Source organism: Mugil cephalus, chromosome 8 (assembly GCF_022458985.1).
Source record: "Mugil cephalus isolate CIBA_MC_2020 chromosome 8, CIBA_Mcephalus_1.1, whole genome shotgun sequence".
NCBI classification, from domain to species: Eukaryota; Metazoa; Chordata; class Actinopteri; order Mugiliformes; family Mugilidae; genus Mugil; species Mugil cephalus.
In genome coordinates, this window is record NC_061777.1 from 13542806 (window position 1) to 13559635 (window position 16830).

General features: G+C 45.7%; 1 protein-coding gene across 3 annotated transcripts in view; it reads right to left on the reverse strand.

Annotated features, from left to right (window-relative positions):
• The window catches only part of emid1 (EMI domain containing 1), a 50908-nt gene that overhangs the window by 5746 nt on the left and 28332 nt on the right, over window positions 1-16830 (reverse strand). For all 3 annotated transcript variants that reach the window (XM_047591925.1, XM_047591924.1, XM_047591926.1), the window contains exons 4-9: window positions 5999-6088; window positions 5832-5893; window positions 5596-5728; window positions 3954-3998; window positions 3745-3852; window positions 1692-1808 (exon numbers count right to left, since the gene is read on the reverse strand). In XM_047591925.1, coding sequence (XP_047447881.1) covers window positions 1692-1808; window positions 3745-3852; window positions 3954-3998; window positions 5596-5728; window positions 5832-5893; window positions 5999-6088 — 555 coding nt within the window. The remainder of the gene's footprint in view (window positions 1-1691; window positions 1809-3744; window positions 3853-3953; window positions 3999-5595; window positions 5729-5831; window positions 5894-5998; window positions 6089-16830) is intronic.

Below are 16830 nucleotides of genomic sequence, written 5' to 3' on the forward strand. Positions count from 1 at the left end.
TAAAATGTATTCAAAAGCAGTAGTCAGCAGAAGTTAGGAGTCTGACATTCATTTGAAGTTGTACAATGCTGCATAAAAAGACCTTTCCATTTCCCCTACGTGATAACATTGTCTGGACATACGCAGCTACATGACGATAAGAGGAAGAGGGTGGCGAACGTGTGAGTGATAGGGGAAGCGTGCGGTCACTGGGTTATTTTATGCTGACAGGAAACACAGGTCCAATCACAGCGTGATACTTCAGGAGATCCATGGAGCAGTAGGAGGAAGAAGAGAAGGGGGCAGGGCTGACAGAAACATCCTCCTGCTGCCAGATCCTTGCACAGCGCTAATAGTTTAGGACCAGAGGTGACACACAAACCAGGACTGCCCTCCGTGTCTGACTCTGCCTCTAGACACTCATTTGAATTCCTACTCATCCCACATGTGAAAATGTACAGGACCGCAGGGAAACATTGAAATCCTACATTTAAAGCGTCCTCATCTTCACCACTTAGCGTGTTGTGGCTGCTGGTCTCAGAGACCTCTCTCTGTTTTGCAGACGGGAATTCCAATGTCTTGATGCGGAGGTGAAAGCCAAATAAGTTAGTGTTTTCCAAAGGAAGCTCAGTTCCCCACTGTTACTTTGATGTCCACAGTCTCGGAAATCATCATGCCAACCCCAACGTCCTCAGCGGAGCTAACAAATCTGTGTGTCGCATACTTTGTTTTACCACTGAGTTTAAGTATAAAATCCGCCCAGGCGTTGACCTTGAAAGGGCCGACGCGGGCCCCCATCTGTCTCCCACGCCCCTCCCTCAGCCGTCTGAGCAGCCTACATCTGGAAGCTGTTGAGTGACATCAGTGGTGGACAGGTTCTCGTCCCAGCATGTGAAAGCCTGTGTCAATCTCACTGCCTCTGCCTCCATTTAACACTCGTTCATTCTGTTGTACTTGGCGGGCGGACAGTAATGCACAAGTAGCAGTTAAAGGATTAACGTCATCCTGCCTTAATTTACGGAGAAAGATATGTGAATATTCGTCTGAAGAATATTTGTCTGACTTTGCACATACGTGCACAAACTGACTTTGTTCGTACGTGGACATTCACATTTTGGGCTTGGCTCAGAAGGAGATGACTTCCCACGTGGAGGTGTTGGAAGTGGTTCTCTGACATGGATGTGCTCACCATTTGGATCATTTCTGACCTTTGGGAGAGTTCCAAGTCTACAAAAATAAGGTGTGAGAATTCATATCCAGCACCACAGCGGCCGTCCAGTTTTAACAAACCCACAGAGGGGGAAAAAAAATCACAGTAAAAGAAACACACAGAACGTGAAGGGAGAGAGAGCACTGATTTTATGAAGTCTTTTGTGTCTCCATTGGGATCTGCATGAAGTGCGAAAGGTTCAGCCTGATGATAAGGAGTTTGACAATCCAAAAAAAATCAGGTGGTTGCAGTCAGAATGGAATGGACTAACGACACGTCTGTAGCCAGTCTCTCGTCGCTGCTTGAGGCTAGCAGCTCAAGGCTACATTAGCTGCTTTTAGCCTTCAACTACAGGTGCAGAGCAATGTGTGAACTGACGCTATTATAGTGATTCTTAAACCATACATCGAGTTGTTGAAAGAGCGCGACGCCAATTCACTGAGAGTAGGTTTGACCATTTGTTGTGGAATTTGTGTCTTCATGACGGTATTAAGTTTCTTACCATGGTCTGGGTCTGGGATGTGGGCACTGGCTGGTCCTGGGGGGCCCGGGGGCCCCGGTGGTCCAGGAGGCCCTGACGGACCTCTGTCTCCTGGGATTCCTGGAGGACCACGGGGCCCTGAGAGGAGTGATGACAGAAAAATCACTGCGTTGATGGACATACTGTACTGTAGGGGTACGTCATAACAAAATATGATCTAAATATCTTCTGGAAAAGCACAGCACATGGCAGACTGATAAATGGCTATGGGTAATCTGATGATTGGTGTATAAGCTAAGACAAAGACCAGAGAGGGAAAAGATTAGATAAAGTGTTGGGCGATATAATATAACTGTGTCTGGCAGGAGTGAGTGTGTCTTTATCTCAGTGTACATGTGGACTAAAACCAGGAGCAGGACGGAGCAGAAATGTGTGAACTGAGTTTCTTTCTGCGTAATTAACGGGAGGGGGTCTTTAATGGACTGGTGCAGGGAACTTATGGAGGAAAATCTAACAAAACGCCATCAAACTCTGCAGAGTGTCACTGGCAATGGTTCACTGTAAAATAAATACTCCCTGCACACACACCGCCAGCTTCTGTGCATGTGTATATCAGTAAAAGCCTGTAGCCGGTCCATTTGGGCCAGTGAAAGTGTCCCTCCTCCTCCCCCCGTCGTTATTTTGAAGGTGGAAAAAACCACCGGCACAACATCTGACCTCATTGTTTGGACTCCCCTGAGTTAATGCTGCCTGCTGAACACCCACCTCTCACCCTCCTACAGACACCGACTCACCACATTTTGGTTAATGCACCGATGCAACCGACGGTGACAGTTCACTAATTATTGCTTTGCACGGTAATGTTAATACAGCTGTGATTTAACACCTCGGCGGGCCGTTTTCATTTAGCCTTGATAAACACTGCAGCAAAACTGGCAGTGCTTCGGCTGCAGCGCGGAGACTTTAAGCTAACTTCAGCAGCATGCAGTGATTCAAACGGCCAGGGTCTATGTGACATATTAGGGTAAACTATTTAAGTTTTTTTCCTGCGGAATAATGGCTCCCTGGAGCAGCTGGGGTATGCCACAACAAAATCTGTGTTAACATTCGCAATGCAACTCTTCTGTAACTTATCAGTGCTCATCATAACATATAATACGACTTCTCATAATGACAGACGTTCACTTTTCTCCCATCTTTCCCACAACCCCGGGCTCTAAACCATATTTGTCTACATTTTGCATGACGCTGGACACATTCCAGTCCTGTGTTTATCTTTCTCTTAAAATGGAAAAAAAAAAATCAGGAAAACACAGCTCTGCTCTTGGACACTTATGAAGTAATGGAGATAGAAAAAACAATAACACCACAAGCATATGGAAATCATAAAGACCTGGGATTTGTGTATGTATAGCTCATGTTCATTTCAGATTGAAGTCACATGGCGCTTCTCAGAAAGTGGGTTTGTAGTTTAAGGTTCGCTCTAAATCTCATCTTTACCCAGCACCAGGCACAGAGCCGGGGTCATATGTTAGCCCGAAAAGAGAGGCACTCCCTTCCTGATCCAGAGCAGAGAATATAAAAAATATATATAGTGCCTATAGTGTGAGCAGATGTTGTGACACACTTTTACCGCCGTTTACTTTATTCATTATTCAAGTCACAGCTGACTGTGGGTTTACTTTTTTTTTCTTTTTTTTTTCTAGCAGGTCATTTATTATTTGTACATAACCAGTGAGCTCTGAATACACAGAACAGACTCATGATTGAGTGTCTGTTTTGTCTGGTCACCATGAACAGCAGCACACATTGGGGAGTTTATATGAAAACAAATACTTCTGCTGCCCATCAAAACTGTAGTTTTGTAAAAGTCAGCTATAAAGAATAAAAAAAAAATTAATAAATAAATCAGGAATGCTCCAGCATTTACTGTTGGAAGGTCAGTGTGCTGACAGATAAATTTAAGACAAAAAGTAAAAGACAAACACACTGGAGCTGGACAGGACGACAATCTGATTTCTCGAGTGATGTTTCTATCCACATGTGTGCACCTCTACCTTCAGTCCACTCTTACCTGCCGGTCCTTGGGATCCCTTCGATCCAGGGGATCCAGATGGGCCCCTCGTCCCAGCCTCCCCCCGAGGCCCGCTGGGACCTGGCAGCCCTTGAGAGCCTGGCTTCCCTAAGAGGAGGAAACAGTCACGAGCAATCATGAAGCCTTAACTGGTTTACATCTAAAATGGCTTTTACGTCGGCTGAAAGGCAACAATGGTTACAATTTACCATCTCTGCCAGGAAGCCCATCTCTCCCCTTTTCACCCTGAGGGCCTGAAATGAAAACAGAGATGGCTTAATTGAGAGGTTCAGCTCTGTGAAACCAATCTGAGTTCAAGCCACCTGGACAAGATGCTGTGTATAATCCATTGGGGCTTGAGGTCCAGTTCTGTCCAAGTGAGAGGTTTCATCATTGTTTTGTTTATTTCACTGTCAGTACATTTTCAGTTGGATAATTACTATATATAGGCATCATTTAAAAAATATTTTAAATAGTTTTTAAATGATGTGGACTCTGTGATTGGATTTCTCCAAATGACCTAACAATTTCACTTAGTGAAAGGTTTAATGCAGACTCTTGGCTGCAGTGAGTTGAAATCGGCCTGCAACACACACTAAAGGAGAAGCTCAGGGTGCGTCCTCTCTGCTCTCAAACTTTCAATGCAACACACACTACAGGACATTATTTACATTATCGTGCACCAAATGCACCACCACACCTGATTTCATGCGGAGTGTGGATGAGAAAATGCTCGGGTCGACGTGGTCTGATTTCCACTGTGAAGAGTTTTGGGAGGTTTGAGAGCGGACCTGCAAACTCTCACATTACCAGACGATCTGGGCCAAACCTCAGTTCTGAACGGGGTCCGGCCCAGGTTTCTCTTTTGATTGTCTGCAGCGGTGAATATGAGGATAAACTGGCGCTGAAACTCCAGTAGTCGGAGGCTTAGGGAAAGTCTTTTAGTTAAAGAGCGAAAGAGAAGTCCGCCAGGTTGACCAATTAAAGTTCATTTGCACGTCTTTGTAAAATAGTCCTGCTGCAAAAACAGTCAAATAGTGTATAATATTGCATTAAGGACTGATGCAGTCCCCAGAAGAGTAGGAAATAGAGCCTTACATGTAGTGGTGGTGGAGAAAAGGCAGTTGAGTGACAGCATTTAATTCTGACATGCTTTGTTCTGTATAGATAAACTTTGGCCTGGGGGTGGCACTAAAGGAAAACGCATACCATGTCCAAAACAGAAAAGGTATATCCTCTGGGTATCAGGAACATGTTCAGTGAGATTTTTTTTTATATATATTAAAGCTCCACTCAATGGAAGTATCAAAAAGAGTTTCTATATAGTGCACTATTCTGTAATGTATATATACTGAAGAAAAAAATAACATAGCAGTAGCCTGCATCCATTTACACAAAAGAAAACTGATAGCATCAGAGTCATTTCCAATGTCCTAAAATAACATAAAATCTCTTCATACGGTGGCTCTAACGGAGCTAAACACGTGTGAATATAACTGATGATGATTTTTCTTTCTTCCCCTGACTGTGTAGCAGGGTTAGTGAACTGTGTGTTTTGTGGCTGCAGCCAGCGCTGGGCTCGCCTCCAGGAAAGGAGAGGACTTCCATGCTTCCACACAGAAACCGAGCACTGAAAGTGAGCAGCACAGATAAATGGGCCCTTACTTTTGTTCAAGGAAATGAGTGTGTGTGTACAGTGGAGGAAATAGGATATGAGCAGGTAGCGTGCAGAAAAAGCTGCAAAGAGTGATTTCTCACTCAGTTATCTAAACACAAAACCCTAGACTCCACTTCGTGGAAACATTTTTTAAAGTTCAAATTTATTAACGCGTGACAGTGTGATGTACTGACCTGCAGGTCCCTGCTCGCCAGGAGCTCCCTGAGCGGCCACGGCCCCCATGAGTAACGAGGACTCTGGCGCAGTTCCCCCTTTACTCTGAAGGTGGCGATGCGATACGGCGGCCGGTGCTGTGAGTAACTGGACCTGGTACAAGTAGACATAAAAACAGGTAATTAAACACAGGCCTGATTAATGTAGGCCTATTGTATTTCTCAGATGCTGTAGCTGAGTGTGTAGTAGTCTTTACCTTTGCTTCCAGTGAGTTCAGCCTGTCACTAAAAGCTGTGATTCGACTACAGTTGAGACAACCTAAAAAAAAATTAAAAAAAGCATTTTTCTCTAACTTCAGGACTTAGACACACAAACATGCAGCCATTCTGTTATGGAGTCAAAGTATACGGCCACAGTTCTTACTAGAGATCGACTCTCCTGTGCGAGCAGGTGGTCTGCGTAGAGTAGACGGTTTTCTCAGAGCCTCTTGAGCTACAAGCTGGTTCCCTGCATCTGTGACAGGAGACAAAGAGACAAGAAATGTAAATGTTATGGCTCTGATATAAAGACGATTTATATGTCGAGATTTAAAGTCATAGATTTGGTAGAAGTTCTTCCACATTTCCACATTCCCACAGCGAAGCTTTAGGCAAAGGTGCCAAAGATTGCCTGGTTTAAAGTAAAAGATGCGAGTTGTTACTGATTCTTAACATCAGGCCACCAGGCTGCAGGCCACAGTATGTGTTTGGTGTGCAATGTGATGTAATGTGAGACCCTGTCCAGCTGGATCAAAATGATTCACTGTAGAAGAAACCAGAAATCGCCCATGTGCTGTTTCTGTCCTCCAGGTGAGCTTTTTTTTTTTTTTTTCCACCGCTGACAGTGTGCGGAGAGAAAGGCAGAAATGTTAATCACCAGTGACAGTTGCAGTCTTTCAATGTGATACATTTCTGAGAAACAAACAGCGTGCATGCTGCATCTTTGCCAAGCTGCTCTCCTTTTGCCTTGTGTCTTTATGGAGTATAAAACTGAAGGCCTGGGAGAGGGCGTGTAAAGATAAACAATAGTTTCCTTGTGCAAAGAGAATGGGCAGTCTCATTCTGTCTTGCCTTCATTTTATGAAGTGTGGGAGTTTGTGTCCCAGGGTTCTGCATGTTTTGAATGGGCAGACTTTAGTGGAAATGCTAGACTGACTCTATTGTCTGGTCTGGCCCGGCTCTGGTTGGTCCAGGTGCTCCTGACACAAACAAGAGGCTGGGTTCAGCACCTCATTAGCCGCCAGGAAGCACGTCCTCCCATTCAGCGGCCAGCGGCCACAGTCGGTGCCAAGCGCTATACCAAAAGACGCCATGAAATAGCACCTGCAGGGGAGAGATGAAGCGGGAGAGCAGCTCCACTGGTTGTAACATCGGATGTCATAATCTATTTCTCTAGACTGCATACCCAGAAAAAGGGGAACGGAGAGCTTATTGTCCTGAAGAAAAACAAACGTTTTGGAACTTTAGACGCAAAAGTATAATGGGGTGAGTGATTACCCAAATAGGAGAGGGAGAGAGGGCAAAGGAGGAATATGAAAAGTACACAGAACACATGGTTTAGGGTAAACTGAGACTGCTCCAATTCCCCCACCTCAACCTCTGCGCTCATGATTTCACTGTTTTGTGTTCTGAGTATTTCTCAGAGGATTACAAGTGCAGATGGATTGAAACCATGTAAGCCCTGAGACTGAAATGTTATGGCATGAGGTCTAGATTGTATAAAATCCTTCCATGTTTCAATAACTATATAAACCTTGCACAAAGATGAAGGGAACACACACTTCAGTCCACTTCTTCACTTGACGGTACCACACTTCAGTCCACATGGGAAAGACAAAGAGAGGCGCGCGCGTGTGTGTGTGCGTGCACGCGCGTAACCTGCAGACTTTTTTGCATTTAGTTACAAAGGGTGCTCTGGGTAGGAAACCAAGCCCTCGCTCCTCCCCTCCCAGCAGCACCTCTTCTCCCCCTGGAGTAAAGAACATTCGAGCGCCAAGACCCCCTCACCCACACTCAAGCTATTGTATGAAGCATTAAGCCTGCTTTGGCACAACATCCACCGCCTCCCACACACACCTCTCGCTCGCTTTCTCCTTCTCCGTCTTGCAACAACAAATATTAAATCCTGCAAGACCTCTCTTTGGTTCGCCGTCTCCTCTGACAGTATCGGTTCGCTACAAGAACCGTGCGCGCTTGAAGAAAACAGATGACTTTGGACGCCTCGAGTGCGATCTGTCGCTCTGTTTGCCAACAATAACCTCATCACAGTTAATGAGTGCCCCCTGATGGACACAGTGCGCTGCAGCCACTCTTTGATCCCAGTGGGCTAATTGCCCCGGTGGGAGGGTCAAAGAAATGTGTGAATGTATTTGACCTTTCTACCCCCGTGTTGCACTGGCCTCTGATCAGTGACTGAGTCAGAGCTCTTCATCATAGAAAAACCCCTGCAGAGAGTCCAGCAGACCCGAGGATGTCCTGACAACGCGCACACACAGCTTAATAATGTGTTTGCAAACGCTCTCCGATTAATCTTTTCCCCCGTTCGTGCAGTAATGCCACAGAAAAAAATAGGAAGAGGTGAGCGAAAGTCAGGAAGGGGAAGATATCTTTGTGCAAGGGGATGTGCGAGTGCACGATGAGCTGCTTTTAATGTGGCAGAAAGCTGTGTTAAGTCTCTGATGAGAGTTGTCTGAAATGCAAAACCAATTTTGCCCAAGATCTATTTCAGCTTGATTTGATGGAGTTTGAAGTTTTTATGGAGCCCTGAAGCCATCCAAAAGTCAAGGGGAGATACTTCGCTCACTGCGTTTCTAAGTACGAAGGGTGGGGGGATAAATTCAGACAGGCCGATGAATTTATTTCTGAAATCTGGGCAACGGCTCTGCCAAGCCACACATGTAAGCCCGTGAGCCTCAGCTGAAACCCCGGCACAATTTCCTCTCCAGTAGTTCCTCTGCTTCACCCCAGTTACTGCTGCAAAGCAGCAACGCTGAAGGCGAATATAATGTGAGAACCGTCATTTGACACTATCCAGAGTCTGTCCATCAGAGACAAATTGCAGTTCCCATGAGGTCATATTTCTTCATATCTGACCACTCGCATTAAATGGTGCAGGTAGGGTTTACTTATTGAATGCTGGATAAAGCGCAGAAACAACAGCGAGAGACGCGAGTGCAGACAGACGGGGAGTGAATGGTGACTGGCTGTGGTAACAGATTGTTTCGTGAGGGAGGCAGCGGCAGAGACAAACTTACGCCAAGTGGGAGCTGGGCCAAAGGGGGAAGCCCTCGATCTGAACTGAGTGCACTCAGGAGGATACAACATTTTCAATTTGGATTCCAAAAAGACATTAACAATCTGCTTTTGCAGTTACATTGGTATACTTTCAACAGCTTTATAATAAAGCTATTATTACTGGCCTTGAAAACCCACTTGTGAAACCGTGGGTATAGGGCGCCAAACGTACAGTGATCAAGGCTGCGGCTGCACCTCTCCATGATGTAAAGGTGTGCTACATGGAAACTGCATGGCAAACACATAAACAGACACACAAGCTGTATTATTATTGGGCCGAGTTCATTGTTCCACCGATTCTCCCAGTGAAAATAAATCCAATGCTAAAAAGCCATTTAGCTCCACCAACCAGGGCCCTTCAAACACACGCCTCACACTCTGTCGGCTGCACCGACTGCCTGGTCCTTGAAGCGCATCGCCTGCTGAGGTTTATTTGCTCTCCGCTTCCGCACAAAAACCCCGCCGTCTGCAGACAGGCACGGCATAACGAGCACGTCAAAATGTACGAGATGCACTACGCCGCCTGCAGCAGAGAGCGGCGCATTTTCCCAATTCTGACCGCGTTGCCCTCGGAGTTTGAAGTTGCAGTACGTGGTCTAGCAGCAGCTGTGAAGGGAAACATCAAAACACGTCCCGCCGCGCACATACTCGCGCACTTTATAGCGAGCAGGCACAGCAGAGCGCGGGGTCCTGATCCATCTCTGTCTGGCCAATTAGCTGAGCTCAGCGCCTCAGCATCATTAGTGGCCAGGTGCTGACAGCCAACTAGGCGAGGCGTTTGTCTCTGTCTCTGCACCGGACAGACTGAAGGCCGCTGCTGCCTTTTTAGATAAACACACACACAGGCTTGAACAAGGTGGCAGAACATATGTCTGCTGAGTGAGCAGTTCCCTTTTGTCTATTTTTGAATGCAAAAACAGTCAAATTGAGGTGACGTAATGCTCACTGCTCGTCTAATGCTCTCCTCTCTCCCGTTTTCTCTGCTTTATTCGTCTATAATACTTTTCCTAAAAAACTCTATTAAAGCCAGTAATATGTTTTAAAACTGCTAATTGAAAAACAGGCTGCAGACAAATCACATCTTTCAGCAGTGACTATTCAATTATCAGTTCTTGGGCACTTTTTTTTTGGCACAATTATCATGGTCCCCTCCTCTCTCCTTAAGAGAAGGACCTAGTCTTCTTCTAATACCAACACCATCACCACCTCCACTGTGTGAAAGAGCCACATTAAATGACTCTCATGGTTTTGTATTTGGGACATAAAAGGTAAATTGAGCATCTGTATCTCCTGCGTGTTTATTTCATAACCAGGACCAACGCTTACGGTCGTCTGGAGTCAATCTTAGCTGGTACTGGAGTGCGCTGGCAGACCCACCAGCAGCGTCTACCTCCCATACAGCTCACAGGTCTCAGTCTGGTCAGCTGGGCTCGGTCGTCTGCACAGCACAAACCTGCGCCCGAACCCCAGTGTTTACCGCGCTTTCCCAGGGTCGCAGGTTTCTTTTATTAGGTGATTGGCTTGGCACACTTCATAATTTCCTTACTCGCCACTCCGCCTAAGTCCGAGAGCGGAGCAGCCCACACACTGGACAGGTTCAGCTGTAATTACAGGTGAGAAGGAAGTGCGGCCTCGCTATAACAACAGGTCAGATAATTGATCCCTGGAGGAAAGGCGAGCTGAGCCGAGGCCGAATCCTCACTTTCACACCGTCTGAGTTGAAAACAAGTGCGCCGAGGCGGCCGGTCCGCGTCTGCTGCGGTTTACAACTCTCTGCGAGGTGTGGCAAAGAGCTGCAGTGAATGAAACCGCGCTCCGGCCCCCGGGACCCTGAGGTGAGAGTGTGCGGGGTCAGAGAGGTTCTCGCCCCATGCGCACACATCTCACCTCATCAATCAGCAAAGACACTTAAGCCAAACCAGCGCAGGGCAGCGGCCACTCGCCGCGGTGCCTTAACCGCACCCTCCACAAGGCTCAGTTTTTCCCAAAGGTGAACACAATTAATTACATTTAGTCTGGTTACTTCACCTGAGGAGATGATTTATGTACGGGTACTTTTTTTTTTCTGTACTTTTATTTTTAGTATGTTTTTACAGATTTGGTTCAAATTAAATTCATGTATGAATGAAGTCAGCTGCTTGAAAAGGCAGTTCTGAACTTGATCCCATTCTGAATGAAATGTAAAAAAAAAAAGCAACACTTTGGCCTGCTACGACATTTTTAAGATTTGGGAATCGAGCTTGAAAGTTGCACTTTACGCGCAGAGATCGACATTAGAAGCACGTGTGTTCGTGTGTGTAACTGTCATGAATATGTACAGACACATTCACACAAACAAGTCCTGCAGAGGCCAGTTCACCGTGAGCGCTGGTGTTGTTTCTCTTTTGCGCTCCTGAGCTCGGCTTTGGCGCTGACAATTCTCACATCAGTCCTTTCGGCTCTTCCAGCCCATCCAGATGTGCTCGCAAACACACAGCCTGTAATCTTTCACAGGAAGGAGGAGGGTCTCCTGCCTCCTCTCCTCCCACCTCCCTGTCCCACACAGGACTGACTGTCTTTACTCTCACCATCCCTCTCACTCAGCAGACTCTCCCTGCGCCTCGTTCACTCTCTCTGTTTTTCCAGCACATGCCTGTAGTGATGCTGATGTCAGTGACAGTGTCTGCGTATATCAGTCTGGCTGGCTGCCCCCCTCCCCTCTGTAATTACAGAGCAGTGAATGGTCTCACCGGTGGGGTGACAGCAGCCTGCTGACAGAGGTGCTTGTCTGGTCTGGAGACATGTGCTCTCCTTGCCAGTCGAGGGGAGTAGACGAGTCGCGCTGGGCGGCGACGGCTGTGAGGCAGACCTCTCTTCACAGGATGCAGCCCTCACCCTCCGTAACCTCCCCTCCCTCTGTCTTGTCAGGCTTCCTTCTTTATTGTATTTTCCAGAAGGCTTCATCATTATGGACCTACAGCTATCTACCCTACAGAGGCTTCAACCAGACCTCTGAGAATACCTGCAAGGCATTTGCAGATAATAATTACAGGAAAATTGAGCTTTGTTTCACCGTCACTCAACACCTTCGCCTCTAATTATTGAGTAGAGCAGACCAGTCTCCACTGTTTGTTAAGTGCCTGCTTTGGGGTGTAGGAGAGTGTGTATTCAGTCCTTTCATCAACAGCCAGAGTAACTGTTTGCCGTCTCAGCCCGGGACACTGTCTGAGTGTCCACAACAGCAGGAGAGGCAGCGTGTCTTCAAAAAGGGAAAGCCACGAAAACCAAGGAGTCTGGTGTTTACACAAAGATGAGAGAATAAATACCCTCGCAAAGCTGTTGCGAATTTAAAGATGAATAACTTGCCGAATAACCTTCACCATGTGGCAAAATGGAAACAATTTTCCCCGTGCCATGAAAGCAAACAATGCTGTGGTCTGTGTAAAGTGGCTAAAATTAGTGGCGGGCACATCTGTCGAAGTGCAGCGAGCTGATTTCAGATAGTATGTGGTCGGGACAGACTGAGCTCCGAATCCACCCAGCAGTCTTAAAACATTTCCTCCACTTGAAAGCGGTCCATAAAAGCCTGTGGCACAGGCTGACGATCCGGCGAGCAACCCCACACTTCTATATGAAGCGAGACACAATAACGCAAGAAGGCCGACGAAACCCTGCCCCTCCCTGCTGGTCCTTGTTGACCCAAATAAAAGCCGCTTTGTAAACTCTGCCTTGGTGATCCTCTCCCTTTCAACGGGCTCGGGCCGGCAGTGATCTGCAACCTTTCCCTCCGTCTCCTCTGTGGTCACCGGGGAAACGAGGCAAAACAAGGCTGCATAGCTGCAGACCTGGACCGCCAAGATGAAACCACACACTCTGCTGCTGCTGCTGCTGCGGCTGCTGCTGCTTTAGTGTGGCAGGGACGGGACCGTATTGTCTGTGACCTCTCCATATAAAACACTCACGACACACAGCAGTAATTAAAGCCCACTTCTCTCAGCCAACACGCTGCCACAAGAGGCCAACAAAGAATAGCTCTAAAAACACCCCAAAGACCGGGGCTAGACCTCCACACACATGCATGTACCATAACACATTAAAGTTATTGCTGTTGACTACACAAGCTTTAAATATCATGCAATGAGCTGTATAACACGGCACCGCTGCTACAGTCAAGTCCAACGGGAACATAAGAAGCCAGACAAAAAGGGTGTGGACAGGTTAACAAGCCAACTCTGGTGTGGACTGAGGCCGCCTGAACTCATTTATTTGGAGCTAAACCCAGAGAGTACAGTATGTTACAGTTGAACCGTGTCAGCTTTTAAAAGCAGCAGTGGTCGACGTACGGTGTACGAATAATCATTAGCTTTTGTTTCTTCTTTTTCGTTGTTTTCAATTAGTCTGTGCGTATGAACCAAAAGGCGGATGTGAACGCGATACGCCCAGAAGGTCCGCTCTGGTTTTCTTCAGATTTGGACACGAGGATCAACTGATTAGAACTTGGTCGTGTAAAGTTACGGGTAACTGGGAGCTCACGGGTCATGATTTAGGCCATTCCTAAAGAAAGCATACAACAGCGTTTCACAACATTGCCTAACTGAGAGCATTTTATAACCAAACCGCTGAATCATGATGTTAAGCTAAAAACGTAACCAGTTAGCGCTGTGCTGATTGATGGCTCGCTTGCAGGAGGTAAGACCTTAACCCCAGTAATATGCAGGAATGCCAGACTTCGGCTCACTAAGGTCACTAAGGTTACACAAACACAAACAAGACAATAGTCTTCATGACATAAATGACTGTGGAAACTGAAACTTGACTGATGGGCCATGTTTTGTCTATGATTTACCAGTGACGTCTTAACTATTAACCTAGTGGATGTATAATAGAACTGATGTCTCACTGAGTTGTTCATTCTAATCATTCAGTTAGTAGTAAAATTACAGCGTTTTTTTTGTTTGTTTGTTTTTAATGTCAGTGCAGCTCCTCTTTGGAGGAATTTGTTTTTTCTACATGACTGGGGAAGTCAGTCAGTTAGCAATCGAGACATTGCTAAAAAATGTAGTGCGTCATTAATACTTTATGTCATAGGTTTTAACAGGGGGTCCGGTACCCCTAGAGGATCCACGGAGATACTTCAGGGGGGGTCGCAAAATCTTGATTTTTTATATATTTTTATTTACATGTCATTTAAATACACATTAACATGAATCCAACATATTTTAGTAATGGGATAAATGGAGGCAGAAGACATTATGTTTCCGTCAGCACTACACTCATTCAGCGACACAGGAGTTGTCTCAACAACGCACCATTTTACACAGAGCGCCAATCTAAGCCTAAGAGTATTTGAACCAGTTTATTATTTTTACAGCTCAATATTGAATTCAAAATGATAATAATAATGTATATTTATGAATAGCACTAGGCTGAGTTTAATGTAATACACATATAGTAGGTAGGGGGTCCCTACTTAATCTCTGCATCAGCTTGGGGTTCCCTAGCCTGAAAAATTCCCATACTTTATGTTTCAATTACACATCAAAAATGTAATTCTTCAAGGCAATGCGACAATGTCTGGTTAGCCATTTAAAAGGGTTTTCTTCGCTCATTACTGCAGCAGCGTTTACTTTAGTTTAGCCCTGAACAAAATCCTTACTAATACAGGTTTGCCAGTTGTTATCTTTCACCGTTTCTTAAAATTAAACTACAATCTCTTAATCATTACCAAAATACTGCAACTTGCTTACATGTTCTACATTGGGGCCTAGTCCTGAACAACAGACTCCCCAAGCTGAAATAAAATATAAGACGATGTGGCACAAAGAAAGTTCAGTTGGATCAGAAATATCCAAACAATAGGGTGCTAAGACTAAACAATCAAAGCATGTTGAACTGACCAACTGTTATAACAACAGCAGTGGAGAAGTAGAGTTTACACTCTGGCGCTCTCTGCAAAAACACGCCGTTGAATTCCTGGCCAGCGGACCCTTTACTCCGACCCTGTTTGTTACCATACAGAAGTTGACTTGCTCTCTGCCCGCAGCTGCAGTCGAGCAGAGCGAGGGCCAATCCACAAACCTTCAGCCAAACTTCCTGCCCCATGTCTTCTGCTGTACACACTCAACGCTGGGTGAGTAAATCCTCTGCCCTCAGCGTTTGAAGGACACGTCCAGTCCGACACACAGTTTATTTGCCTGTGGTTGGTCTGAATGCTCACTTATTTAGTTTCAGAGGCCTGTGGCCACGCGAGCCAAATGTAAGCTCCCTCCTGCGGTATGATGCGTGTGCGAGTGCACATCAGAGCAAATCTTGTGAAGAAAAGCAGCTTCACTAACCTATATTTTTCCTTAACCACCCATGTAAACAATAAAAACAATTGTGTCCCCTCTGACAACCATGCAAGCGGGATCCATGACAACCAAATACAAATGCTCCAGTTGGACATAATGACTGCGTGATAGTGGCCGCGCTCGTCCGTCCAGAGCCAAGGCGTGATTGCCAAATTGTAGCCATTCCAACTCCCCGTAGGATGATATTCTGCTTCAATAGCAAACCATAAACCTGCCTCACTCTGCTGGGCTATAAATGAACTGAGAGCAGCAGCCATGTGTGGTAAGAAGAAGGCCAAATCTTTCTTGACTATTGTTTCAATTTTCCACATGATTCAGCTTCTTTCAGAGAGTTTCGTCCACTTCCTCCACTGTAACAAATCACTTGATTTGTCAGTTTCCTTCGGGACTTCTCTTATAACACGCTAATCTCCATTTTGCCTTCATAAGCTTGGCTCCTTTTGCCGTGGAGGTATTCGGCTCTGCTCAGGCAACGGGAAAAATGCAACAGGCTGAAAAAGCTAAAGAAAAGGGTTTTACTATATAGACAGAGACAGAGGAATATGTGAGAACACCTTCTCATAATCCTCACATCGTGAATATGCTGCACCGTCAGTGCAAAGAGTCTGCAGAAACATAAACTGCCCCGAATGTTGCAGGTTTAAGAAGGACTGCTTTATTGTTATCTTTAACTGTTGTTAAATGGAAGTACTCGAGTTGGTGGAAATGAAGATTTACGATGGGATTTTTAAAATAAGACACGAGATACGGGTGGAAAAAACTTTAATACTAGAAGTGGGATTTGGAAACAGGTGATAAAAGATGCCCTTTAAAGCAAACCTGCAGAGTTCAGCAAATTCAAACATTTCAATTTTGTATTTCTATTTTTGACTTGCAGTTAAGACGTTCGTGGTGATTATTTTTATTCCAAATGTACAAAAACTATAACTTAAATACACAAAACAAACTGTTTATGAGGAAAGATCATTGTCAGACCCTCAAACACAAAAATAGTGGGTCTGTATGGGAAACATGCAAATAATAATTACTCTGTCTCAAATGTGGCGAGTCACCACAAAATGCTTTTTGCTTTTATGTGGCAGGTTTATTATAAGCATATACACCGATCTGGCATAACATTATGACTACCTCCCTAATATTGTGTATGTCTCCCTTGTGCCTCCAATACACTTGTAACTCATCAGAGAATGGACATGGGACAAGGTACCCTGTGGTGTCTGGTAAAGGGATGTTGTTAGTGGGGGCCTTTGGGTCCTATGGATTGAGGGGAGGGGTCTCTGTGCATCAGGCTGAATCCAGTGCATCCCACAGATACTTGATCAGTTTGGGAACTAGCGGATCCCTGGTCTGGCAGAGGTGGGTGGTACGTGTCTAAGTAACATCCACAGGTCCAAAGGTTTCCCAGCAGAACACTGAACTGTCACAAGATACTCACTAACATTTACTTCTCCTGTCAGTGGTTTTAATGTTGTGGCTGATCTGTGTGGGGTCAGTCGGTTCTTGCAGTGGCATCACTGCATTGCCTCTGTACCTGCACCACCCATCCATCCTTTAAGAATTCAGAGCCATAACAGATTTCCAGACAACAGATACA